Source organism: Saccopteryx leptura, chromosome 1 (genome assembly GCF_036850995.1).
Source record: "Saccopteryx leptura isolate mSacLep1 chromosome 1, mSacLep1_pri_phased_curated, whole genome shotgun sequence".
In the NCBI taxonomy this organism is placed as follows: domain Eukaryota; kingdom Metazoa; phylum Chordata; class Mammalia; order Chiroptera; family Emballonuridae; genus Saccopteryx; species Saccopteryx leptura.
This window is the reverse complement of record NC_089503.1, coordinates 108,287,246-108,314,089: the sequence shown is the minus strand read 5'-3', so window position 1 is coordinate 108,314,089 and position 26,844 is coordinate 108,287,246. Positions and strand designations below refer to the sequence as shown.

Genomic DNA, 26,844 nt, shown 5'->3' with positions numbered 1-26,844 from the left:
CTAACACTCAATACTGTAGTCCCTAAACCTTCCTCCTTCTAAGCAACTCTGCTCTGAGTGCTGCGGGAGAGCTTGTTTGGCTGGTGTCCTGCTTCCTTTTGCTGGTATTGCTGTTTCCAAGGGAAAAATTCACTTCAGATTTGGGGAGTGACTCAGCCCAGGGATTAGGGAGGCTGTCCCTCAAAATGTTTCTCCCTGTTGACTCCTAGATTACACTCTTTTCCCACTGCTCTGGTTCTCTCTTCTCTGCCTGTCCCTCAGAGCCCTGGGTGAGTTGTGAGAGAAGTTTTCTGCACTGTCCCTTTAAGAAGAATCCTGGATCTGAGAAATCTCTTTCTCACAAACAGTATCCTGACTTGTTTTGCAGCTAAATAATGTCCGTATGCCTCTTCTAGGCTCTGGGGATGCAGGCTGGGGCTTTGTTCCTGGGGCTCAGGTCCCTCCCCTCTCCACTAAATCCTCTTCCTGCCATGCAAGTCTCTCCAGGCTGCTGTTCGATCCAGGGAGTTGGGCAGCCCTCTCTGCGTTTCCACTTTTCCTACCAGTCTGAGTGTGGCTTCTTCGGTGTTCCTTGGTTAAAGAGTCCTCTTAGTGGCCCTGGCCAGTTGGCTCAGTGGTAGAGTGTCAGCCTGGTGTGCAGGAGTCCCGGGTTCGATTCCCGGCCAGGGCACACAGAAGTGCCCATCTGCTTCTCCACCCTTCCCCCTCTCCTTCCTCTCTGTCTCTCTCTTCCCCTCCCGCAGCCAAGGCTCCATTGGAGCAAAGTTTGCCCGGGCGCTGAGGATGGCCCCATGGCCTCCGCCTCAGGTGCTAGAATGGCCCTGGTTGCAACAGAGCATCGCCCCCTGGTGGGCATGCCGGGTGGATCCTGGTTGGGTGCATGCGGGAGTCTGTCTGACTGCCTCCCTGTTTCCAACTTCGGAAAGATACAAAAAAAAAAAAAAAAAAGAGAGTCCTTTTAGTTTAGTCCAAAGTTGGTTTTTCCAGATGATAGTTCTTAAAATTAAGTTGTAATCCACTTTGGTTCTGGGAGGTGGAAGTTGGTATGTCCGCCTACTCCATCGCCATCTTGCCGTCACTACTCTCACCACTTGAAATTTTAAATACTTATTTGGTTATTGATTTTACACTATATCCAACCCATAAACCACACACACACACACACACACACACACACAAACACATACAATAAGTAAGAGTAACCATTCCATGTCTTATCATCCACAAGGAAACAGTATTGCTGATAAATTGTGCTTTAATTTTTGCAATCAGCTATGATGCCGTGAGATACAAGTATAAACTTCCATTGTACATCCAGAAAATAAAAAGCACTTTAATACATATTTAGCCCAACAGCTTATTCCCCTAAAAAAAAAAGTTTTTAATGTAAATAAAGCTAATTTATTTTCAGTGTAAAAACTTGGAGGTATAAACAAACTCAAGATATTATATACAGTAAATTAATGTACATTTCCAAACTTGAACAGTGCAACATTTTAAACAAAGCAAATGGTCTCATTTCAGCTTTAACTGTTAAGCATTTCAATCTCGAAATGTCACAATATATAAACGTATTGAGAATTCTGTACACAAATACAAGTTTATAAAATCTGATTTCAAATATAAATACATAAATTGTCATGACCTTCCATGTTATAACAGCTTATTTTTCTATCGCCATTTAAAAAAAATAATAAAAAAATATTTCAATGCACATTCAACTGCTATGACAAGGGCCATGACCTTGTGCCTTTAAACCATTTTTGTGAAGTGTAAAGCATCACACCGGGAATTTCTGGAATGAAAATTACTAAGATCTTAAGACTGAAAAGGCTACTGTATAAATATCCACGTTATAATATGGTAACAAAAATAGTTAGCTCCATAGTGTACTTGGGAAGCATTGGGGCAGAGAAGTAGAAGTTAGTGCTTGTTTAAGGCCCACAGAGCAAACGAGAAGGGAGCTAATGAACTAGTGTGTTTTTAAAATCCCTACTGCAAGCCTAACACTGACCTTCCTAGTGAGACTCTTAAGGCAACTGAGACTAAACGTGTGCGGCCCCCAATACATGATTTTGCCCTTCCCTCAACCGCTGGTCATTTTAAAGGACCAACCTGGCTCATGTGTCAACAAGGAGTGGGAGAACGGCAAAGCATTTTCTGGAACTTACATAAGACAATCAGTGCAACTGAGAAACTTTGTCAATAGTTTCAAAATTTCTCATGACCCTTGAGCAACTATGTTTTTCTAAACATGTAATATTGAAATTGGGATCCATACTGGAGAGCAAACATATAAAAGGCAAACATTCCATTTGAAACATTCTAACATTAGATTCCTCCCTTCCCCTTCCTTCAGTGGGACTTAACAGGGTTTCACTGAGAATGAAAAAACCGGTCCTTATAAAGTGTACTTTCCTGCATTAAAAAATATAGATCATTTAGACAGCAGATCCTAGAAGGTTACCAGACATAGGTAAGTTTCCTCTATGGCTTTTTAGATCGCTGAGGTACTATATGATAACCATCATTTCTGATATGTATGCTTAACTGCTTCCATATGAAAGCCACCTTCAAAAGTGATCCTCATCAGTCTGTCAGGTAACAGAGAATGTGGGGAAGCCATCGGAGGGGTGGCCACGGGGGACCTCGGCACGCTACTAGAAAAAGGCAAAGCGATTTACTTGCAAACACTGAGGGCCTCTGGAAGAATAAAAGCTCCCCTGGGCATACCAAAGAGAGCCCCTCAGTTCAACCAACAGGTTAGCAGCAAGACCCTGGGACCACATGTGCCAAAGGCGGGCAGCACGCAGGGGTGGCAGTGAGTGGTGTGGATCAGGCTGGGACCTCAAGGCATCAGCCCACGAAGAAGGGTGGTGTGTTGGGCCAGCCCAGCACCACCACACAAAGTGAAAGTCTATGCAGGAGGGAGGATGGTCTGAAAGACCGGGATGGGGCACACGAGTGGGATTTCTCCAGCTTTTCTACAGGCGAGAGGATGCAGAAAGGAAAAATGCTGTTTTTGTTTAAATCAACACCATATACCTCAATACCTCTGAATCTTTCCATTCACCACACACACATCACATAAAGCTGAACTTGCCCCGCACTGAGATGGGTTAGAGAAACCCTGACTATTCCCAGTGACTGGAGAAATTATCTTGGCACAGAAACGATCTGAAGAAATGATTGAGTCTAAGAATATCTTACCAAAGCCCTTTTGAGTAGTACACCAGCTATTGCAGAGTCTGTTTAACACTTATGCCTCAGATAACAGCTGCAATTTTATTATGGGTCAAGTAGTAATTCTTTCAATTAATAATACTAGAGATATGGTTTTATTTGCATAGTCTTTCAGGTATATGGGAAAAAAAGAGAGAACCAGCTCTTTTCCTGAAGGCCCAGGTTTCCTCCTACAGAGCCCTGGGCTAACGGCCCTCCATCCGCACAGTAAGCTTCGGCATGACACCCCAACTGGAGCTCAATGTGTTGGATTCCTATCCCAGTCTTCAAAATTCCCCTTTCACAATCCCTGAACGGACAGATCACACATCCCCTAAATCCACAAACTCATCTTCTCGTTTGGCCAGGTCTTCTTCATCTCCTAGTGCTTTCCAGCCACTGGTGGGCAAGACGGGCTTGGAGGAGTGTCGCTGCAGCAAAGCAAAAGGAAACAAAGAAGACAGGCGGACAGAGTTCCTCAGCAGGGAGGGCGCCTCTGCCTGGAGGGCTGCCTGGTGGTGGTGTCTCTCACTGATCTTCTCTTGCAAGCTCTGGACCTCCTCCATCATTTCCAAGAGTTTGCTCATGGTGGCCACCATGCCACCACCCAGAATTTGGGCTTCTGGAATCCAACGCATGTAGCGCTGGGCCCAGACTCTGATTTCTGGCCCCTCGATGTGAGGCAAGAGCAGACCGTGGTAGTCCGTGGGCTTGCTGTGCCAGCTGTCATAGAACTCTCGAAAGTTGTCTTGCAGATCATCAGAAGAATTAATTAGTTTGCTAATTCTCTTGCCCAGAAGGTTTTTAATTAAATGATCTGTTTCTTCCCTGAAAAACCCTCTTTTGGGAGATGACTTAGACTGGGTGAGTGGCAAAGAAAGCTGCCGTTGATGCTTTGAGAGAAAACACAAACAAAAACCTCTGGTTAGTCTGACAGCACAGGCAGCATTGTTCTCATCAAAGGCATAATCCTGTGTTAACCAGTCACGAGCCCTCAGAATTGCCGTGTGAATGCAAATTCATAAAAATAATGTGATACCCAGAGAGGGCGGGGCTTCCTGTCTATTCCACAATGCAGTCAGCTGCACTGTGTTTATACACAAGTGGGTGAAACCAGGCATGTCCGCAGCTGTGCAGAAAGACAAGCTGTGACACAGAGGGACACTCAACACCCCCCTCCCCACTGTCACAAAGGCGCCAAGGGGCACTAAGTACTTGTGAAGAACAAGTTTAACTTAAGCTGGGGTAATAATTTAAGAGAGTTTGAAGGTGGTATCTATTCATTTTCTGAAAGAAACAGAATGTTTCCTTTTTTTTTTTATTCAGTGAGAGCAGGAGAGGCAGAGAGACAGACCACTACATGTGCCCAGATCAGGATCCACCAGGCAAGCCCCCTACAGGTGATGCTCAGCCCATCTGGGGCATTGGAACGTTGCTTCATTGCTCAGCAACTGAGCTCTTTTTAGCAGCCTGAGACAGAGGCCATGTAGCCATCCTCAGCACCCGGGGCCAACTTGCTCCAATCGAGCTATGGCTGCAGGAGGTGCAAAGAGGGAGAGGGAGGGGGAGAGAGAGAGAGAGAGAGAGAGAGAAGGGGAGAGGGAAGGGTAGAAAAGCAGATAGGTGCTTCTCCTATGTGCCCTGACTGGGGATCGAACCTGGATTATCCTCACACCAGGCTAACACTCTACCACTAAGCCAACCAGCCAGACTGTGAACACCTCTGAGGAAGCAGTGCCAACTATCAGAAGATCCTACCCCTTCAATAAAATAAACTTAGGTTACCAGGTGTCCAGTGGGAGTTTAAGCCTAAGTCAGAAAGATTCTTTTGGACGCGTCATCTAGATGTGGCAAAAAAAAATTGAGAAACTGACTAAATTAACCAGATGTTCTTGTCTGGAAGCTGCACGGAGTGGAAAAGGGGAGAGCTCTCACACGGTTTTTGTTCCTTGGCAACTTGTCCACAGCCAAGCATGGCACTTCCCTTTGGGGCGCACTAGGAAAGGGCCGTGAAGGCGGGCAGAGTGGCCGGAAGCCACAGGGGGCTCAGGGGTCAGAGGAAAAGGTGAAAATGTGGGGAAGCTCTTTCTCTCCTTGCTCCTGAGGTATCCATTTGAAATAAGAACAGACAAAAGCTTTATTCTCTGGCTAGATTTATAACAATTCTCTAACATATTTCTGCTAGTGGTTCTTCCTTGTAAAAAAGTATTCTTTATTATGAAGGAAATACAATATTCCCTTATAGAATCAAGAGTAACAATAAAAATATAAAGAAAGCAAAACCATGGAGAAAAGCCCAACTCAGAGATTACTAGGATTTTTCACTTTCCAGCCGGGGACAGGGGAGCTGAAGGCCAGGAGTCAGCAGCCTCTCTTCTCCCTAGCAATGCAGGTGAGTCGGGGTGAGCAGGGGAGTAAGGAGTGCAGGGGGACCCTAACAGCCACCAGGGTCTGTGCTCAGTGGCCCATATGCATCAATGTATCCAATTCTCAAAGTCACTTCTAACACCCCATCTTACAAATGAGGAAACTAAGGCACTGAGGTTAAGTAATCCGCCATGGCCTCAGCTACCAAATGCCAGAAGTGGTTTCACTCACAGACAGTCTGGCTCCAGAGTATGGGCTCCTAACAGACTCTATTTGTCTTAGACGCCCCTTCTACCCATCCTCTAAGTGAACAGTGTTCAAGTGGGGACGGCACCACATGCCTGGAGCCTGGTCAAGGCTGAGGCTAGGTTGAGATCATATGCCTGAGCAGACCCATGGCCTCCTGAAGTCATTCACAGAGCAGTGTTTCATGCTGGCCAGCCACAGCCTCTTCAGTCTCTATAGAACTTCTCCAAGCCTGCCCGTCCACTTAACAAGGAGCCTAAGCCTGACATCTGGTCTCCTAACCCGAAGGCTTCAAAGCTCCTTGTTGCCCCAGCCCCAACCTGAACTTGTCTAGTACTATCTGAGATTGTCCAACCCTTTGGCTCAAACCTCTCCCATTGGTCAGTTTCTGGAGCCCGGGCTATCTGCCCCAACCTACAAGGAGAAAAGACATTGAAAACACCAGATCTGGGCAGAGAAATGCAACCCCATCTTACAAGGTAGAGCCTTAGTTTCCTCCTGTACAAAATAAGGGGTCCAGCCTTGCCATCTCTGAGGTCCTGTACCCACTGTCCTGGGGCAGTCTGTGACCCTAACCCAGCTCTCTAGGGAAGTGGGCCTGTAGCCACCAGGGGGCATAGCACAGGAAGAAAAACGAACCTCTGGCCACGCTGCTCCGAGGCCCAGGGCGCTCTGCTCCAGCTGGGAGGAAAGAGGTTAAATCAGCAAACACCTTCACCCTGGGCCTGAGGACCCTCCAAAGGGCCAAGCAGCAGCTCTTACGTTGTTTGGCAGCTGGCACCTTTTGTGAATACTGGCTCAGGCTCGCCTGGGTCCTCAAGCCTCAAGAATGAGGCCACCTCCCACACCAGAACAAGCCAGGCTCCCTGGAGCTCCCCAGGGCAGGCGGTGACAAGCACTGCCTTGGAATTTGCCCAACTGCTCTCCCCTTTGCAGGGTTTAAGGGGCGGAATACTGGGCCAGGAAACGCCACGTAGATCATGCATCATCTAGGGAACTCTGGACTCTGGGTTTTACTAACTAGTAGTCAGGAACAAATACCTACGTGAAACCCGAACTATTCGACATTTGTGGTTTAGAGCGCAGGGCCAAATCTGTCCGGGGCCTGCTTTCTGTGCTGGAACAAGAGAGCGGGGTGGGGGGGAGAGACTGCACAGGTCGTGACAAAAAGGGTCAAAGGTGCATCCCCCAAAGAAAGGCCTTGCTATGAAGACATGCACTGCTGCACAGAGTAACACCCACACCATCAACGTTCCCTTCACCCCACCAGCCACACACTCAAATAAGATGCACAATTCCAGGAACACGACAATTTTGGCAGCAGCAAGCAACATTCAGCAAGTGGCCATGTCTCATCAGGGCAAAGGCTGATCTGCTGAAAGCAAAGGGTTCTCAGGGACCATGAGCGTTTGTCCTCCACAACTGCACAGACGGCTTGCAGGATCTGCAGGGAACTTTTATCCTACACACATGGGGTATCTGGGCAGAAGAAGGGGTTAGGCATTGGACAGCTTACTTTGAAACGCATTCCTTTCCGCTGGCCTTTGTCCAGTTTTGGCTTTTCCATATACAGAGGGTTTTTGAGCAACGTCTGGGCTTTGGGTTCAAACTGTACAGACCAGTCCCACACGGTGAGCAGAGTCAAAGGCTTGCTTTGTGTATCCTGGCTCTCCCTGCCCTGCCAAAACAAGCATAGGTCACGCCGCCGCAGGAGGGCCGGGGCGCACACACATTCCGAGGGCCGGCCGCCGCGAAGGGCGTCCCTCACCGCTGGGAGACCGCGCATTCATGGCCCCTCACTTCTGAAGGCTTGTCCTCTAGGCTTTGGGTGGGATATGAGGAAAGGAAGGAGGATACACTACTTCACAGCAGATCACACGCCAGCCACTGTCCAGGGCACTTTCACAACAACCTGTGAAGTCACTGTACGTTTTGCAATTTTACATTTGAGAAAACTGAGGCTCAGAAAACTAAGGTGAACCGTCTGAGGTCCCAATGCTGGTGGGCAGCAGGGTTGGGGGCTGAGACCAGGGTCTGTGTGACCGGCAGCCCAGGTCCTGTGGTTCCCTCTTCACCGCAGGACCTGGCAGAATCCCTCCCGGAGGCCTGGCTCTCGCAAACCCCGCCGCCTGCCACAGGCTGGTCAGGCACTGAGGCAGGCCGGTTGCCACCCTCGGCAGCACGGCCTCAGGAGACTGAGGGGACAGGCTCAGTTTCCACACTCTGCCTCGCCTCCACTCCTCCCAAGCACCTCCACAGCAGGCAACGGAGGAGAAGGCAGCTGGTCTGACCATCTTACAAAGGACAGCTTTCAGTTCTGTTTAATTCCCCAACGCCAATACTTGCTCCCACCTCTAATATTTACTGTGTGACTGAGGGAAAGTTACTTCCCTTCTCTGTGCCTCAGCTTCTCGGGGATAATAATAATTCAGGTCCACAGGTGTTGTTAGGATTAAACAACAATCCTCAGAAAGCTCTCAGAGCAGGGCCTTGTACACTGTCAGTTTAGTATGTTTCATTCTTATCATCAATCTTACTTACTGCACCCTGCTTGTGAGACATGGCTTCTTCAGCTCACATGTTCTAAGAGGGACTCTTACCATATTAGTTTCTTTTTGATGAGGCGAATTGAAGAAGAAGGTGCTAAAAATAGGTATGTACAGACTATCTGACAAAACGGTCAGGTAAGTCTCCGTGAATTCAAACGCTGGGGGGTGCTGGTGCACCAGCTGCCAGACACAATCTAAGAAAAGCAGGAACACAGGAACCTACATGGAAACAAGACATACGTTACTGAGTGGGCACTGAGGGTCCACTGCCAGCCACCTGAGTTCAGGTCAGCCATCTCTACACTGTGGAATCACCACCACTGCTGAGCACCGTACTCTCTGGGTAACACAGAAGGCCTCACCCACCCCAAGCAGTAAACACGTCTAACTGAAACCCCATGCTCGTGGATTAGCACCAGCATTCGGCAGGACCTACCTGTGCCTCATTTCAGAGACGAACTGTGCAAACTCTCACTATCGGTCAGTGTTACCAGATGAGCACTTGCAGCTGATTTTGAAGACAGGAAGCACTAACATTGGACCCCAATTAAGTGTAATGTTACTCCCCTGAAAGAATTCCATTCTTCTTAATTTTATTACAAAAAAAACTATATTCAATTGTTTCAAACTTTGTCAATACCTGCTTTCCCACCCTCTCAATGAGAGCCCAGAAAAAGAGAAGACAGGGGGGCAGATGCAAAAAAAAAAAAAAAAAAAAAAAAAATATATATTTTTTTCACAAAAATATTTTTAAAAGACTTTATTGATTTGAAAGGAGAGAGAGAGAGAGAGGTGGGGGGGGGGCTGGAAGAGCAGGAAGCATCAATTCATAGTTGCTTTTCATATGTGCCTTGACCAGGCAAGCCAGGGTTTTGAACCAGTGACTTTAGAGTTCCAGGTCAGTGCTTTATCCACTGCACCACCACAGGTCAGGCCAGAAATGTATTTCTTCTAACTGATGGCCTCCTTCCTTAGCTACCGAGAGGTGAGTCCTTCATTACTAGAAATGGTGGTTCTCTAGGGTGCTTTGTCACTCACAAAGTGCTTACCCCTTGTGCCACCAGTGGCCCTGTCGGGGGTCAGACTAGCCATGGTACAGCCTCGCCAAGGCCAGCCAACCTCACACACAGCTCTCGACTCCTGAACTGAAGTCCAGTGCCACGTCATCTATATCACAAACAGACCACCCAATTTTCCTTCAAAACTCTGGTGTGTTGACATGAGATGCTAAGAAACCTCATTTTATGTTCATTACCATCAAACAGAGTGAAAAATATCTGCACCTCTTTGTGCAGTCAAGGACATGGGCTCAGAAACTATGAGTGACTTCTGCCAGGGCTGGATCGTCAGCAGATCAGTCTCTTGGACTTTCTCTCCACTAGACAAGGTGCCTGCCAGTCCTAAATTCTTAGACATAAAAGCACTCTTCCCCAGGCTGTATCAGCTCTCTCTGCCCATCATATTATCTGAATCCATCAGAAAGGCAAAGCCCATTCCCAGAATGAAAGACAGTGACTGCCGTTCAGCTCAATGAGATGCTGAGTAGTAGAGAGGCCTGAAAGAAGGCCCCAGGCTAGCGGGAGAGGCCTGGGTCTCCAAGGACACCGCACGGCCATCAGGGCACGCGCCTCCGCTCTCTAGTCCCATAGCGTGTGGGCAAAGCCGTTTGCCTCACACAGAGAAGATGTGCTCATTATCTGGGGTAAGAAAAACCAAGAGTCATGCTACTAGCACACAGAAGCTCTGCGGGTGATTGAACTAAAGAAAATGCCTGTTTTCGTTTTTTCTTCAATACCCATTAATAATACAACCAAAGGTGTACAGCTGTAGGCGAGACAAGTACAACACAACTTGGGGGCTCATTTTCACTAACCAAACTAGAACACTAACACTTCTGTGCTTGGACTTGGAGGCCCAGGTCTAGGGCAAGTCACATAGCCAGGGACAGAAAGGTCATGTGCACGGCTCAAGGACACACCTCTAAGGCTCTGACAGCAGGGCGATAATGTCACTCTTGCTTTACTTTGAAAAGGTTTATGTGCAATGAAAATTTATTTTGTGTTATGTATTTTCTATATGAAACTTGTACCCTGGCCTGACCAGGTGGTGGCACAATGGATAGAGCGTCAAACTGGGATGCGGAGGACCCAGGTTCAAGACCCCAAGGTCGCCAGCTTGAACATGGGCTCATCTGGTTTGAGCAAAACTCACCAGCTTTTGGACCCAAGGTCGCTGGCTCGAGCAAGGGGTTACTCAGTCTGCTGAAGGCCCATGGTCAAGGCACATATGAGAAAGCAATCAATGAACAACTAAGGTGTCACAACAAAAAACTGATGATTGATGCTTCTCATCTTTCTCCGTTCCTGTCTGTCTGTCCCCATCTGTCCCTCTCTCTGACTCTCTCTCTGTCTCTGTAAAAAAAAAAAAAAAGTTTAAACTTGTACCCTGAATACTCATTTTTTTGTGAAGGCTAACTTAATAGAAATTATAGGAGTCTCACTCACTGAGTTAATTTTTATTTAAGTTTTACAAATCAGTATTACTCCCACCGTGAAACATATATACACCTTTCGTGTACACAATTTAGAACAGAACATGCTAAACACAGTATCTCTTTCCTCTGGAAGGATTTCGATATTGTTTAAACATTCAAGGTCATTAAACAGTGAAGTGACCACAGCTTCCTACTGAGTTGTATAGTGTGCACTCTGCAAACAGCAACCCTACAGTGATGGACAGAAATGAACAGATTGGGCACTTCTTCACACGACGCAAAATGGCCTGCACTGAGGACACTCACCTCCTCCTTGTCACTCTGACGTAGATGGTTGCAGCGATCCAGAAAACAGTGCCCGCCCATGACCCACTCCTTCTGGACGAGGCTCTGGAAACCAGTCTGGGTTCTGCAGTGGGGGTCCATCATCACTTGCACCAGAGAGGAAATGAGGCAGCAGAGGTCGGATGCATTCTCTTCTTCGAGGGCCCAGGGAGCAGTGCAAAGAGGAAGGAGGGTAAAGTGTGTTAAAACCTATAAAGAGCACTCATATGCACAGCACTCATAGCAGCACCAGGGTCTGCAATGGACAGTCAAGCTCTAATTCCCTGCAAACAAGGGCCAGCAAAGAAGGTAATGTTTCAGACGGAGAGACAAAGCGCTTCTAGCCTGCCTGGCTAGGTTCTAGCACACACTGGAACTAAATATGGATTTGCTTACAAATGAATAAACACAACATGGCAAATCCATTGTCGGTGTGTGGGCGTTCAGGTGTGTCACACAGTGAGGTTGGCACACACACATCAGTGACCTGCTGTGTTCTGTAGATCAAAACCCTCCAGGGTGGTGTGTCAGTTTCTATCACAGAACTCACTGTTCCCAGGCTCAGCTGTTTTTCAGATTTACCTCAGAACTCCTTCCTTCTTCCCAATTCCTGTACTCCTTCTGCCATGGTGATAGCTGACTATTTCTGAAGTGCACCTAATGCTCTGATTCTCAGCTCCATGCTCTTTCAATTTCTGTTAAGGGAGCAGAGGGGCCTGCTGCTCTTTGCCTGGCCTACAGGGGGAGCTCTCTAGCCTACTTCCTCGCACCCAACCCTGCAGTGTACTGTACAAAACACAACGACAATTCCATTCAAATACCTGTTTAACATTCATGACTCATAGCATATAAAAACACACTTCTACATCCACGCATTTGTTTTAGAAAGTTTTAAGATCCAAAAGTCAGGGTCTAACACCCCAGAGTTTCCTCTTTACAAATAAAAGTGCAACTCACGTTGCTACTTTAAAACATCCATGAGGATAATGGTGCTGGTATTACTGGAACTAAAGAAACAAAAAATGGGCTTGTAAGTAGGGAGCGGTTACACTGTTCAAACTCTCTGACCCCAGAACCGGAAGCAGTACAGGGCCAGGTTTACACGTATGCTGCTTCTACACCTACAAGCCTAAACTACACAAACACACGAGTTTCAAAAAAAAGAATTTTCATCTTGGAAGAGGGGCTAGAAAATGAGATTCCAGATTAGAGACAACTCTCTAGTCCACCTAGGAGCAAGTGACACCTCAACCACATTAGCCAAAGATTCCCATTTCATTTTATGCGCCTCTGTGGTCAGTGCAGGCTTGCCCTGGGGACTTCTAGCTCTCGAAGCCCCAATCTTTGGCCTTCCTCCTTTTCATCAGGTAGTCCTGTCCTACTGGTGGTGGGTAGGTCTTCTTCAGTAACATGCTTAGGCCAACTCTCCCATTACACTGTAAACTTCTAGAAGGCAGAAGTATAGAGACCTGCACATGGTATGTGCTCAATAAACGTACTAAAAATCTGAGCCAGCACTGGGCAGTGCAGAAGTCACATATGGGCAGACCCTTTCTCTCACCAGCCTGTGAAAGCTAAATCTCAGCAGTCATGGAGTGTGTCAGAGAAATGATAAAAGCCTGCGTAGGAGAGCATGAGACGATCTACTTAATTCGAAATGTAGGGGTATAAAAAACCTAAAATTCTAAAGCAGACATTATTTTAGTTCAGTCCTAACCAATTCCTGTAATATCTTTGTTGCATGGTGGTTTACACTTGCTTTTACACATTGTGAATGTTTATGTCTTGTTCTCACATACAGCAAGTTAAGCGCACTGAGGAAAAGGAAATTACAGACCACAAAGTGTCTATGGCAACTGCATGAGTTTGTCAAACACAAATATATATAAATAATTCAACTGTCCATAGGTCTCTTTCTATAAAAGGGATTATCTAAAGATTATAACTTTAACCAACTTGAGTTAATATAAAACAAAATTCACCCTGGCCAGGTGGTTTAGTGGATAAAGCATCGTCCTAGCATGCCAAGGTCACAGGTTAGATTCTCGGTCAAGGCACATACAAGAAGCAACCAATGAGTGAGCACATGACTAAATGAAACAATTAAGTGGAACAAGTGGATGCTTCTCTCTCTCTCTCTCAAATCAATGGAAAACATTTTTTAAAAATCCCAAACATTAGGAAATGTGAGCTTTGGTAAAGATACCAAATAATTCCTTCTTGGGCCACTAACAGATCTGCCAGATGTCAAGTGAAAGAATTTGTTTTTGGCCTGGCCTGTGGTGGTGCAATGGATAGAGCTTCAACCTGGAACACTGAGGTCGCCGGTTCAAAACCCTGCACTTGTCTGGTCAAGGCACATACGACAAGCAATCAATGAACAACTAATGGGAAGTAGCTATGAGTTGATAGTTCTCTTTTTATTTTGTGATTTTGTGTGTGTGTGAGAGAGACACACACAGACACAGAGTAGGAAGGGAGGGAGTAAGAAGCATCAACTCGTAGTTGCAGCACTTTAGTTGTTCACTGATTGCTTCTCATATGTGCCCTGATGGCGGGGGGCGGGGGTGGCACTCCAGCTGAGCCAGTGACCTCTCGCTCAGGCCAGAGACCATGTGCTCAAGCTGGTGAGCCTGCGCTCAAGCCAGAAAAGTCCACACTCAAGCCAGCAACCTCAGGATTTCAAGCCTGTGTCCTCAGTGTCCCAGGTCAACACTTTATCCACTGCACCACCATGTGGACAGGCATGAGTCAATACTTCTTGTTTCCCCTGCACTATAAAAATCAATCAATAATTTTTTTAAAATTTTATTTTGTAATTAAATTTAATGGGTTGATACTGATCGATAAGAGTATACAGGTTTCAGGTGAACATCTCTATAGCATTTGAACTGCTGAATGCACTGTGTAACCATCACCCAAAGTCAAGTCATTTTCCGTCACTATATATTTGTCCCTCTTTACTCCCCTCCTCAGGGAAATCCATGAGTCTCAGTTTTATATCCTACCTATGTGATATATATAATAAACAAAACCTTAAAAATAAAAAAAAAGAATTTGGCTTTTCACTGTAATTCTGCAATCCAATGCAAAGGATTCCTAGGTCAGGGTAGGAGAAACTGGAAAGGATATCTATACGAGTTGATTCCTTGTACAAACCAATACCTATAACCTAGAGCTATATGTGCAGAACTGAATCTCAAGTGGAGGAAAATGGGACCACACTTTGGGTTTTAAATATTTTACCTAAAAGAAGAACGTTCATGTTTTGTGCTTCTAGACATTCTATTATCTCTATTGCTTTTTTCAGGCAACGTCTAAATGGGAAAGAGATAAGAAAAAAAAGGCATTAGTTCTTGAACTTGATGTTGAACAATACGAAATTTAGAGACAGTCTGACCTGATCTGCAGCTTTTATCTTATTTATTTTTGCTAAAACCCTCCAAAAGAAACAAATGACCATTTATAATATTCAGATACAGCAAGACACTCATCGTCTATTGGAAACTTAAAATTTTCAGAAAAGAATCCCAAAATCAATGTAAAAACACTAAGAGATGATTTCCAAAGTAGGAATCCTTAGTGAGAACTCCGACCTGAGTCTGTTGGTGAGTCCCAGTGAGACTCACAACAGCCCTCACCTGCAGTGTGCTGCATGTCCATACTGCTTATTCAGGGTCACCTGCCAAATGGTCAGTGTGGCCAGAGACCCAATGTGCCCACAGTGCCTCTCTCATATGCACTGGCCCTGAGACTGTTGCCATTGTTGGCAGCTCTGACCTCACTCACAACTAAGGCTTCGCCTATGCCGGTCAGGGTCACTGCCCTGCCCTTCATTTGGGTGGACGCTCACCCTCCTCTGCACCAAAAAAGAAAGGTTCTCTCATGACACTTACCACTGTTTGCAATAACACAGTCAATTATGAGACATGCAGCAGGCTCTTTAAACATATTTGTAAGTGTGGGGGGCACAGCCTAGCTGAGAGAGAGCGCCATGCTGGGTACGAGGGAGAGTTCTCTCTCCTAGGATATATCCCAGGACCGGGCCATTCCCTCCCCGATGTGACCCTCCCTGGCCTGTGCCTCCCACCGCTGCTCGCTCCTCTATTTAAAGGCAACAGTGAGGAGCAAGTCCAAGTATGAAGTACAAAAGGGAATATGATTCTGCTCTCTGGGACTCTCAACCTAATTCTAAAGCCCCCAATGACAAATTGACATTAATCATGATTTAAAACATTTTTTCAATAAGTAATGAACATGTAAGACACAGAATTCTTCTGAAAAGGTATATAGTACAAAATCAGCACCCCTCCCCTTCCATCCTGATTCCTCCCTGCAGGCCCACACTGCCGCCTGGGGCAGAACTCTGGGCACCTCACCCCTCTTCTCGTTCCTCTCAACGCCTAGTCTACAGGCTACAGTACAACTCCTGTGAGCAGGTGGCACGTCTGTAAATTCTGATCAACACACAAAAACAAAGTAAAAGCATGAGCCCGAATAGAACATGTGATCTAAGAATACTGAACTGTGAAATAGAAGATACTTAAATTATTTGTCAATTATTTTACTACTTTGAATTAGAGAACTAAAAAATTCACAAATAAAACAATGGTTTGAAATACCTGATGATGTCAAGCCAGCTGCTATTTTCCAATAGAGAAAACCATTTTATGTCTGTGTCCCAAAATTCAGTACTGTTATCTGAAAAAAATAATAAAAGAGTAAAGAAGTCAGGTGGCTTGCTCACACGCCTGCCATAGAAATACCGATGCTACTCAGCTGTGCTATTCACAGGAGAACCCAGACACAGGTCTCCATTTTAAGGAGAGGGTGTTTAAAAACCAGCTGAAATGGTTTTTGAGCTATTAACACCCTGGAAGGATATTGCAGTCAAAAATGGACTTTTACTGTTCAAATAAAGTGCCTACAATATGTATCAGAGGCACGGTCTACCCTATAACTCAACAAGGAGAGTAACACACTTTGGGCAGTGACAGCTGACATCAGGATGCTGCTCCGAAAAGTGGAAAACACGACAGGATATATCCTGATGCCATGGAGGCCCACGGGGGGAGCCCTGCTTCTGCAGGAACCCTCAATACACAAATACAGCTGCCCTGTACCTCCCTATCCCCCCCATCCTTCCTGACACAGAGAGCCCTGCCTTTCACAGAAGTCCACTACTTCAAAGCTGCAAATTCAGATCAAAGAAAGACACCTCCACAGGTCCTGAATGTTCACAGTCCTATATCAGCTAGATATCTCTCTCTCCAGAGATAACTACTTTGTATGAATGTATTTTATTACACGTGTCACAATGTGTTTTAGTTACAGGTATACCCTTCTGTTTCTCTTGACATCATATTCATTTTTATGTCCAATGCCTTGCATAGTTAGCGCACGTAACAGAACTTCAGTAGACGTCGGCTGAATGAATGAGTCCTGTATTAGTTAGGCTTTGCCAGGCTAAAAGGTTCAAGTTATGAAAAGTTACCTGTAACTGTGACAAATCTCAGAAGGTACTCATTCAAGAATGAGAAGAATCAATAGCCAACTTAGCTTGATTAAATATGATTCAAGTTCTAAATTGTTCACAATGGGCAGCCTGGGCAGGGAAGTGGGGTGGCTGGGATGGGCATATTTCATTTTCTACTTTGTATATCTCTGATAAATTAAAATTTTTTTACATATATATATCTTTCCAGTCAGAAAAAAATATTTCCACTGGAGTGGGGGAGTCCATTCAATAAGCCACTAGGGCAAACAAACAAATCATGCACTTTACAGATCACTCCAAGCAAGCCAGAGTACAGGCATTGCACAATTCTACAACTTTTGAACAGAGAAGCCCCAGTGTTCACCACTGGGTGACTGGTGCACAGAGGAAAGGAGAGAAGGGCACAGGTGGCCCTGTGTTCACTGCCATGACAAGGGGCAGTGGGGTAAATGCCTGAGGAAAATGGCGGGGAGTGTGGCAATGGCAGTCATGCCTTGGCCGCCGGCCCCTCCACTCCATGCCGTCAGCCCTTGCGGCTTGGAAGTTCTGCGCACGACCCTAAGGAAGCCAGGGAAAAGGCAACAACCGGACACATGACGTATGCTTTCCCCATTGGACAGAAAGGTTTTACTCAGCACTCTTCTCACCTATAAGAAACAGCTGTTTAAATTTAGAGTAGGCAGTCTGGATGTCCTGAAGAGATAGGAAGTTGCTGGAGAGGTCTTCAGTTTTGATCATTTCATAGGGTGGCCTGTGGATGATCCTGTAAATTCTAGGTATCAAAAAGTAGCGAGAGATTAGAAGGGCAGGCATGAAGTAGAAATGACTTATTTCTTCTGAGCACTTACTTTGTACCAAGATGTGTGTGCAGTTTTGGAGGCGTCCTCCCATTTAACCCTCACCTACAAGGTGAGTACCACAGGCCTGCCAGGCTCGGCACAAGCGGAAACGGAAGTAGGTGGAATGCAACTTCCTGGCCCAAGATTATGCAGTTTATGCCAGGGTTTCAACTAAGGCAATTTAACTCCAAAGTCTATGCCTTTTCTGTTTTTAATTCATGCCCTTTGGAATTTTTAAAACTTTTTATTTTGTAAATTTTCAAACATTCAGAAAAAATGGAAAAGAATAGCACAGTGGCATGTGCCATGACCTAGATTTAACAACTGTGATCATTACTGACATTATGCCACTTGCCCCAAATGCTTCAGCGTGCATCTTCAAAAATAATGCAGGTGACATTCTTAATGATTACATTATACTCCTTTCAAAGTAATTAAAAATGACCACTTTACCTTGCGTTCCGATCACTCATCCATCTATCAGAGGTAAACAGAAATGGACACACTACCAAGAACTGCTCCCTGCTTCTCAGAAAATAAGAACTGAGCTGAACAATAACAAAATGTGGAACAGTACTGACCCATCCAAGAAGCTCTTCTGGATTTGTAAAATGCCATCATCCTGTTCTTTGGGCAGTGCTGACATTTTCAAAAGGGCACATCCATTGTGGTAGGACCAACACCATATCTGCAGAGGGAGATCAAGGTTTTCCAAATATAATATACATAACCCAACAGGGAACAGATAAGCTTAGCATTTAAATTCATACAGAAAAATTTATAACTTCAATACAAAATGGTTGGATATACTCAATTTTGCTAAGCTAAGAAATAGTTACAATGAGAAAGACTGACTTAGTCTTAAATACAAAACAGGTCTCGGTAGACATGCTCAGACTTGCTTATGGTCTAACATACACCTTTTGATTTGGCTTTTGTGTTGGGAACCGAGATGAGGACAACAATGTTATTATTATCGAGACAGTGGCTATTGTTTGAGTGAAGCTTACTGTCAGGATTTTATATGAATTAACTCATTTAATTCTCACTCTGAGGCTGGTATGATTATTATTCCCATTAACAACAAGAATCAGAGGCTTAGAGAGACCAAGTAATTCCCCAAAGTTGCAAAGACAGCCACAGCAGTCTGACTCTAACGGGCGTGCGCTACCTGGATGGCAAGAAGGGGGCAGTGCCTATCATAATGCAAGTTCACACTAGAAAAAGCGGCAACTTGGCTATTCAACATATATTGATACAAGAATCATATGTGCAAGGCACTCAATTAGGTTGTGACAGGATATAAAGAGGGCTAAGATACTCTGTTTACCTTCAAGGAGCTTACCCGCAAAAAGGGAAAGTTTCCCAATATAATAAAGGAGAGTGTGGTAAACCACAAGAGATTCCAAGGAACATACAGGGCAAAGCAGGAAGAAGCCATATGGATGACCTTAACTGACAGGTTCCAGTGCTTTTCCAGATACAGTGGGCAATTTCATTTGTTTGTTTGTTTGCTTTTTGCAGGAACAAAAGATCAGAACTGATCCTAGGGCAAAGTAATCTGCCAGCAGAGACTGGAATGGAGGAAAGGGTGAGGCTGGGGGACCCAGCTGAGTCCATTCATGGACTTCAAGCCTGGTATGAAGGCCTGGCAAGGGTGGCTAAAGCCCAACCCCTGTTCTGCTGACCAAGCCATTGGGCCTCGGCCCAAAGGTAAACATAGAAGCTTTCAGCTGCCCAGCGGGGCACCTTGTTGCCATTCTACTGCACTGTATAAACCAGACCTTGGATATGCTAGCAGCAGCCTGGTCTGGAAGACTACAGACATCAGCACACAACCCAGATGACACTCTGCATTACACTTAGAAAGTCAGAAAGAGGAATCAGTTTGGTGTTCCAGGGGAAGACCGTGTCATCAGAATTGGGTATGTTGGGTGTCTAGTGTTAGTAGGACACCTGGGTGATGATATTCAGACAGCACCTGAGATAAGGGTTCTGAGCTCAGAAGAAGGCAGAACTGGAGCTCTGGCTGTGGAAGCTGACTGCCAGCTGACGCGGAACAGACAGGAGCCCACCCAGGGAGCGAGGCCACAGGGACCCAGAACTACCCAAAAGCTCTGACTCCCTGAGGGCTGGGCAGTCTTAGATTCCTTAAGATTCCCAATGAGGCGGAAGTGTTAGAACAGTGCGACAATTCAAAGGGCCCTCTGTTGCCCTCATATGCCCTTTTCCAATGTCATGCAGATTGAAGGAACTACCACAGTTTTTAGTCCTCTGCCAAAGACAGTGATATTCTGAATGCCCAAGCAGTCCTGTGCCCCTAACTGGCATAGCTCATTCTGATTAAGGGAGAAACACTCAGCCATGACTGGGTGACAGATTCTAAGAAATTGTGTGTTTTTAATCCTCTTTATCTCCTTTCCTGGAGCAGAAAGAGTGGCTCTTGGTGGTATTCTACCATAATTCCTTTTCTATTGGGGGCACAACCATAACTGAGCTCAGCCGAGAAGTTTTTACTGCATCCCAGAAGTTTTCATGCTGTGTTGACACTCTCTTGTCTGTATATATCTTTGATCTCTGCTTTTATTTCTTCTTTGACCCAGCCATTTTAAAAAAGAATACTTTTCAATTTCCACACTTTTGTGGGTTTCTTTACTTTCTTTTTGCAGTTTAATTCTAATTTCAGAGGGTTATGGTTAGAGATATGCTTGGTATAATTTGAATCTTCTTGAATTCATTGAGGCTAGTTTTGTGGCCCAACAAACATATAGTATGTCCTTGGGAATGTTCCCTATGCACTGGAGAAGAATGAATAATTTGATGCCCTGAGATGAAAGGTTCTGTAAATGTCAATTATGTCCATTTGGTCTAGTGTGTCATTTAAAGTCAATAATTCTTTATTGATTCTCTGTTTGGATGATCTATCTAGAGCTGTCAATGGAGTATTGAGGTGTCTAACTACGGCAATGTTTTTGTCTGTTTCTCTTTTTAGTTCTGTTAATAATTGTTTTTACATATTTTATATATTTTGGTGCTCCCTGACTTAGTGCATATATATTAAGAAGTGTTACTTTTTTTTTTTCTCTCTAAAATTTTATGTGTTGATTTTATAGGTTGGGCGGTGAGAAGTATCAACTCATAGCTTCTTCACTTCAGTTGTTCATCGCTTGCTTGTTATATATGCCTTGACTGGGCAAGCCCAGGGTTTTGAACCAGTGACCTCAGTGCTCCAGGTCCACAGTTTATCCACTGTGCCACCACAGGCCTCCTTTGTGTTTCTGTCAGTTATTTTTGTTTGGTGGTATTCCATACTTCTTTCCTTTGTTTCCTCTTTTTTGAAGCTATGTATTTCAGTTTTAATTTTTTTTTCTTTTTTTTTTTTTTCTTTCTTTTTTTTTTTTTCATTTTTTCTGAAGCTGGAAACGGGGAGAGACAGTCAGACAGACTCCCGCATGCGCCCGACCGGGATCCACCCGGCACGCCCACCATGGGGCGACGCTCTGCCCACCAGGGGGCGATGCTCTGCCCATCCTGGGCGTCGCCATATTGCGACCAGAGCCACTCTAGCGCCTGGGGCAGAGGCCACAGAGCCATCCCCAGCGCCCGGGCCATCTTTGCTCCCATGGAGCCTCGGCTGCGGGAGGGGAAGAGAGAGACAGAGAGGAAAGTGCGGCGGAGGGGTGGAGAAGCAAATGGGCGCTTCTCCTGTGTGCCCTGGCCGGGAATCGAACCCGGGTCCTCCGCACGCTAGGCCGATGCTCTACCGCTGAGCCAACCGGCCAGGGCCAGTTTTAATTTTTTTAATGGGTGGTTACCATTAGGTTATTGAGGAAAAACATTTCACATATATAATAGTTCTTTGTCTTATGAATGCTTCTGTCCTCCATCTTCCTTTGCTAATTCAGACCTTTATTCCCTCCCTTTGTTTTTATTGTCACAGATTATCCTTGTTTATATTGTAAGCTTGTTGGAGCTTTTACTTGTAATTTTGTGTTGTTTTATTCTTTGTATCAGGTAGAATAATCTGCTTGAATATTTCCTGCAGTGGGGGTTTTCTCATACTAAATTCTCTCAGCTTTAGTTTATCTGGAAAAGCTTTTATTTCTCTTTCATATTTAAAGGATAACTTTAAGGGATCTAGTATTCTTGGCTATAATTAATTCCTCTCTTCCAGTACTTTGAATGTTTGGTTCCACTCTCTACTGGCATGTAGAGTTTCTGCTAAGAAGTTTGATGATAACCTGATGGGCTTCCCTTTATATGTTATTTTCTTCTTTTCCCTAGTTGCCTTGAGGATTCTGTCATATATTTTTGACAGTTCTAATACAATGGGCCTTGGAGAAGGCCTCTTTTGGTTGAGCCAACTAGGTGTTTGTTCTGTTTGCTTCTTGGATTCAAAGATCTAACTCTTTGCCTAGGCTTGGAAGTTCTCATCAATTATTTGGTTAAATAGCCGCTCCATTCCCTTCTTCCTCTCTTCTGCTTATGGTATACCTATTATTCTTATATAGTTCATTTTTCAATTCATTTATTGAGTTCTTCATCTCCATAATTTGTTTTGTTCTTTTTTTTTTTTTTTTTTTTTTTTTTACAGAGGCAGAGATAGACAGGGACAGACAGACAGGAACGGAGAGAGATGAGAAGCATCAATCATCAGTTTCTCGTTGCGCGTTGCGGCTTCTTAGTTGTTCATTGATTGCTTTCTCACATGTGCCTTGACCGCAGGCCTTCAGCAGACCGAGTAACCCCCTGCTGGAGCCAGGGATCTTGGGTCCAAGCTGGTGAGCTCTTTGCTCAAGTCAGATGAGCCCACGCTCAAGCTGGCGACCTCGGGGTCTCGAACCTGGGTCCTTCTGCATCCCAGTCCGACGCTCTATCCACTGCGCCACCACCTGGTCAGGCTGTTTTGTTCTCTTTAAAAAGTTTCAATCTCTTTGGTGAAGTACTCGTTTTGTTCATTAATTTGTTTTCTGAGTACATTAAATTGCCTATCAGGGCTTTCTTGCAACTCATTAAGTATTTTCAGATTTTTTTTTTTTTTTCAGAGAGAAAGGGATAGACAGGGACAGACAGACAGGAACGGAGAGAGATGAGAAACATCAATCATTAGTTTTTCATTGCTCATTGCAACACCTTAGTTGTTCATTGATTGTTTTCTCATATGTGCCTTGACCGTGGGCCTTCAGCAGAACGAGTAACCCCTTGCTAGGAGCCAGCAATCTTGAGTTCAAGCTGGTGGGCTTTTTGCTCAAACCAGATGAGCCCGTGCTCAATCTGGCGACCTTGGAGTCTCAAACCTGGGTCCTCAGCATCCCAGTCCAACGCTGTATCCACTGTGCCACCGCCTAGTCAGGCAGAATTTCATTTTTTAATTCTTTGTTGTTTAATTCCTAAGTTTCCATGTGATTGAGATCGCTTTCTAGAGATTTTCCATTTTCTTTCTGTACTGCATCTCTTTCTTGGTTATTCATGGTATATGGTGGACACTTCTGTGTCTAGCAGGTATTTGCAAGTGGCCCTTTCTTTTTTTTTTTTTTTTTTTTTTTTTTTTATCATTTTTCTGAAGCTGGAAACAGGGAGAGACAGTCAGACAGACTCCCGCATGCGCCCGACAGGGATCCACCCGGCACGCCCACCAGGGGCGACGCTCTGCCCACCAGGGGGCGATGCTCTGCCCATCCTGGGCGTCGCCATATTGCGACCAGAGCCACTCTAGCGCCTGAGGCAGAGGTGGCCCTATTATTTTCCAGTAGGTGGCGTTGGATTACAAGTTTTAGCTCTGTGAAATCCCCCAGCTGACCCCCACTGCCATGCTGCAGCTGCAATGATGGGTGTGGGGTGAGCTGTGAGGACTTGATCATTTTCTTCGTTCGTCCTCCTGGCAATGGTGATCTTTGGTGTCTGTGTGTCTTTACCTGAGTCCTGACAGACCAAGGACAAGACAGAGAATACCCCCCTATTCTTCAGGGGAAACAGTGGTTCTGCAGAGTTGGTTCTAGGTTATGCCACTGTTACTCTCTGTACCCCACAAAGGAAGAGAAGAAGGACCTGGGAGGTTGGGGGACCCCAGGGCATTTGCACTTCCCTTTCTCTGTCCCCTAGCAGGCAGACCAGGGGAACACTGGTAGTGTCCCAGAGTTTCATTCTCTGCCCTGTCACTCACTTAGTCACTGTTCTGGTCTTCACTCCTCAAAGTGCCCCCCAACTAATCTCTCCACTCCTTCTGGCAGAAGAAAACGCAGATGCACTAGACTTCTCCCCTTTCCAGAGCCCCCCGCCCAAGTGGTCGGCTATGGAGCTGCATCCTTATCCTTTGCCCCCTAGTCACTCCCTCCCCACCTTTAGCTGCTTCAATGCATGGATCTTTCAAGCAAGCCGGGAGCCCTGCTGGGGTTCCTTCACTGAGTTACAGCCATGCTGTAACTGTTGAATTTTCAAGGGGACAGATCAAGGGTATCTCTCACTCTGCCATTGCTCTGACAGAACAGTTTTCAGATATATGAAACTATCACTGATCAATCTTTTGGTGTACCACCAAAGAATAGTCTCAATTATCAGAAAAGCCTATTAAATATCCCTTTCTTTCTCAAATACATATCTGTTAGGCTGGATTTTTCTTCATGTATTTCAACCAAAGCCTAGCATACCATAACAGACTAAATGAAAGAAGCATATAAAAGAATCCAGCTGTCTTCTATTTTAAAAAATGTAAAACACTGATATTCTTCTGTTTTTTTTAAATTTCAGACAAAACAGTTATTTTTCATAGAAATGTTATTTACATGAGCAGATAATGAGTTTATAACTACAATAATAATGTTTAATATTTCAGTTTTAATTTTTTACATGGCAAATTTCAATAGATAACAACTACATAAACAAAAACTCTTTGAGATCCTCAATAATTTTAAAGAGTGTAAAAAGTCCTGAGATCAGGGAGTTTGAGAACTATTGCTCTATATTAAAGGTTGCAAACTGGTGGGAAACTTTGGGTCTCCAGATGCACTTACTGGTATGTACCATCTCAGGCCCAAAGACATGTTTTTTTCCGAGATCAGACAAGATCGAGCGCGTCCAGGGTGGTATGGCCGTAGACGACGTTTTTTTAAAACATCCGAATCAAACGCATACATTTAGAAATCAGGAAAACACATAGAAATCCATATTTGTGGTTTTTCCTGAGAAATCAGGGCATCTAGCAAGAGCAGGCCCATATTCCCACATCACATAGACCTCCTGGAACAGAGGGGTGGCCACCCTGGCTCACTCTAGGGGCCACGCTCATTACTTTGCCCAGTCTACATGTGCTTCTAGGCAGGTGACTCCTGCGTACACATCTCACCTCCTATACAGGACTGAGTGACCTTTCTAGTGAATCAGCCATGTGCACAGAATAGCATTTATTTGTAATTCTCAGTCCTCACTAAATTCCTGCAGGCTTGGCAACTCCCAGCCACCCATTAGAATCTAGAGTAACTGCCAGTCTTGCTTTCTTTCATCAGTGACACACTAAATATGGCTCCCATCCCAGTCTATTCTACAAAAACTCAGGAGCTTTTTATTTTGGCTCTGGGAAAAAACATGGCCACGCCCATTCAAAGATTAATGGTATGCACCAAAAGGAATCGTAAGCCCCACTACCCTTAGAGTGCTCAGCTCAGCCTCAAAATTATTTAGGTGTTAAATCAGGTTGGCTTTCAACACCAGACAGACCTATAATCCTCTTAAAGCTTTTTAAAGATGTCTTTGCTAAGAACTCATATGCATCTGTGAAAACTTTAGAACCCTGTCCCAGGGAGCCTCGTGTCTGAGTGACTTCTCTAGGGAGTCCCTAAGATATTTTTGGATCACTCTTGGACTGAGGACAAACTCTCTAGTACCAAAGCCAAGGGCTTTAAGTAGGACAATCTGCCAAGAGGGCCAATGAGCAACCCATGGCTGTTTGGGTCTCCAGATGCACTTACTGGTATGCCGTGACCCTGAAAGCGTGACACATTCTCTTCAGGAAGAGGGGTGGGGACAACAAAGTATGCTGGCAACCTGGAAGAAAGAGATGTCATCAATTTTTGTACTACAGTTAATTCACTAAATATGAAAGCTCCATTTTTTTTAATGATTTTAATTTTATTTATTTATTTTTTACAGAGACAGAGAGTCTGGAATGGAGAGAGATGAAAAGCATCAATCATTAGTTTTTCATTGCGCATTGCAACACCTTAGTTGTTCATTGATTGCTCTTCCACATGTGCCTTGACCACGGGCCTTCAGCAGACCGAGTAACCCCTTGCTCAAGCCAGCGACCTTGGGTTCAAGCTGGTGGGTTTTTTGCTCAAACCAGATGAGCCCGCGCTCAATCTGGCGACCTCGGGGTCTCGAACCTGGGTCCTCCGCATCCCAGTCCGACGCTCTATCCACTGCGCCACCGCCTGGCCAGGTGAAAGCTCAATTTTAATGTACACAGGAAGCTACGCAGAGTGTTAGGAAATGGACCAAATTTCCCTGTTAAGAACCAGCACAGACAAACTCTTTCCAGCCAAGTCAGTCGGGAATCTGAGTTCAAATCCCAGCTCTGCCTCTGATTGTGTGTAACCATAGATAAATTATCCCACCTCTCTGGGTCAGTTTTCTCAACTATATAATAAGAGTGTTGGAATATGTGATATCTAAAAGTATATGAATTCCAAAATTGGGAGTGATCTTTCTTATCAAATAGAGACAATATAAGCACTTGTGCTGTTTTCCGTCAGACTAATATGAAATCTAGTAATTACTATAACTACTGCCCATTTTATGCTATAATAACACAAGTGATTACTATATGCCAGACTCTGTTCTAATTATTTAATCTGAATTATTCATTTGATCTTCCCAACAACACTATGAGGTATGTACTATTATTCTTTCCATTTGAGACACAGCACTACTAAGGCCTTCCCAGGTTACACAATTACTAAGCATTAGTGGAGCTGGCCCTAAGCAGTATGACTTCAGTTTCTATATGAGCAAATGTAGGTTCTAAAAATACCATACCAAACCTGTTAGGAAGGGACGTGGGAAAAACAGGTTTTCAGAGTTGCAGGGACAAGAGATATATAGAGACACAATCTTCTCTGGTTAGCAGCTGAAGCTTTCTTTTAGTAAGAAGGTTGCCTAGGTTTTTCACTGTGGAGCAGTCAAGATCTTTCCCTCAAAGACCTAGAAAAAAAGCCTCACGGGAGAGAAGACGGTGCCTATGGTATAAGAACTACAATGAAAATAATCAGATGGTGTTTGTATGCTGCATGTGTTAAGTATATCTCTTAAGTA

The 26,844-nt window shown here is 44.9% G+C and overlaps 1 protein-coding gene across 2 annotated transcripts in view; it reads right to left on the bottom strand.

Annotated features, from left to right (window-relative positions):
* Window positions 1–1,237: 1,237 nt before the first annotated feature.
* MTMR12 (myotubularin related protein 12) overlaps window positions 1,238–26,844 on the bottom strand; it is a 72,255-nt gene continuing 46,648 nt past the window's right edge. Inside the window, exons 8-17 of one of the 2 annotated variants that reach the window (XM_066373808.1) lie at window positions 25,503–25,578; window positions 18,120–18,226; window positions 17,347–17,471; window positions 15,825–15,903; window positions 14,449–14,519; window positions 11,185–11,357; window positions 8,436–8,603; window positions 7,352–7,513; window positions 6,475–6,516; window positions 1,238–4,115 (exon numbers count right to left, since the gene is read on the bottom strand). In XM_066373808.1, coding sequence (XP_066229905.1) covers window positions 3,546–4,115; window positions 6,475–6,516; window positions 7,352–7,513; window positions 8,436–8,603; window positions 11,185–11,357; window positions 14,449–14,519; window positions 15,825–15,903; window positions 17,347–17,471; window positions 18,120–18,226; window positions 25,503–25,578 — 1,573 coding nt within the window. In that variant the 3' untranslated portion in view covers window positions 1,238–3,545. The remainder of the gene's footprint in view (window positions 4,116–6,474; window positions 6,517–7,351; window positions 7,514–8,435; window positions 8,604–11,184; window positions 11,358–14,448; window positions 14,520–15,824; window positions 15,904–17,346; window positions 17,472–18,119; window positions 18,227–25,502; window positions 25,579–26,844) is intronic. The other variant, XM_066373816.1, reaches the window with a different exon arrangement.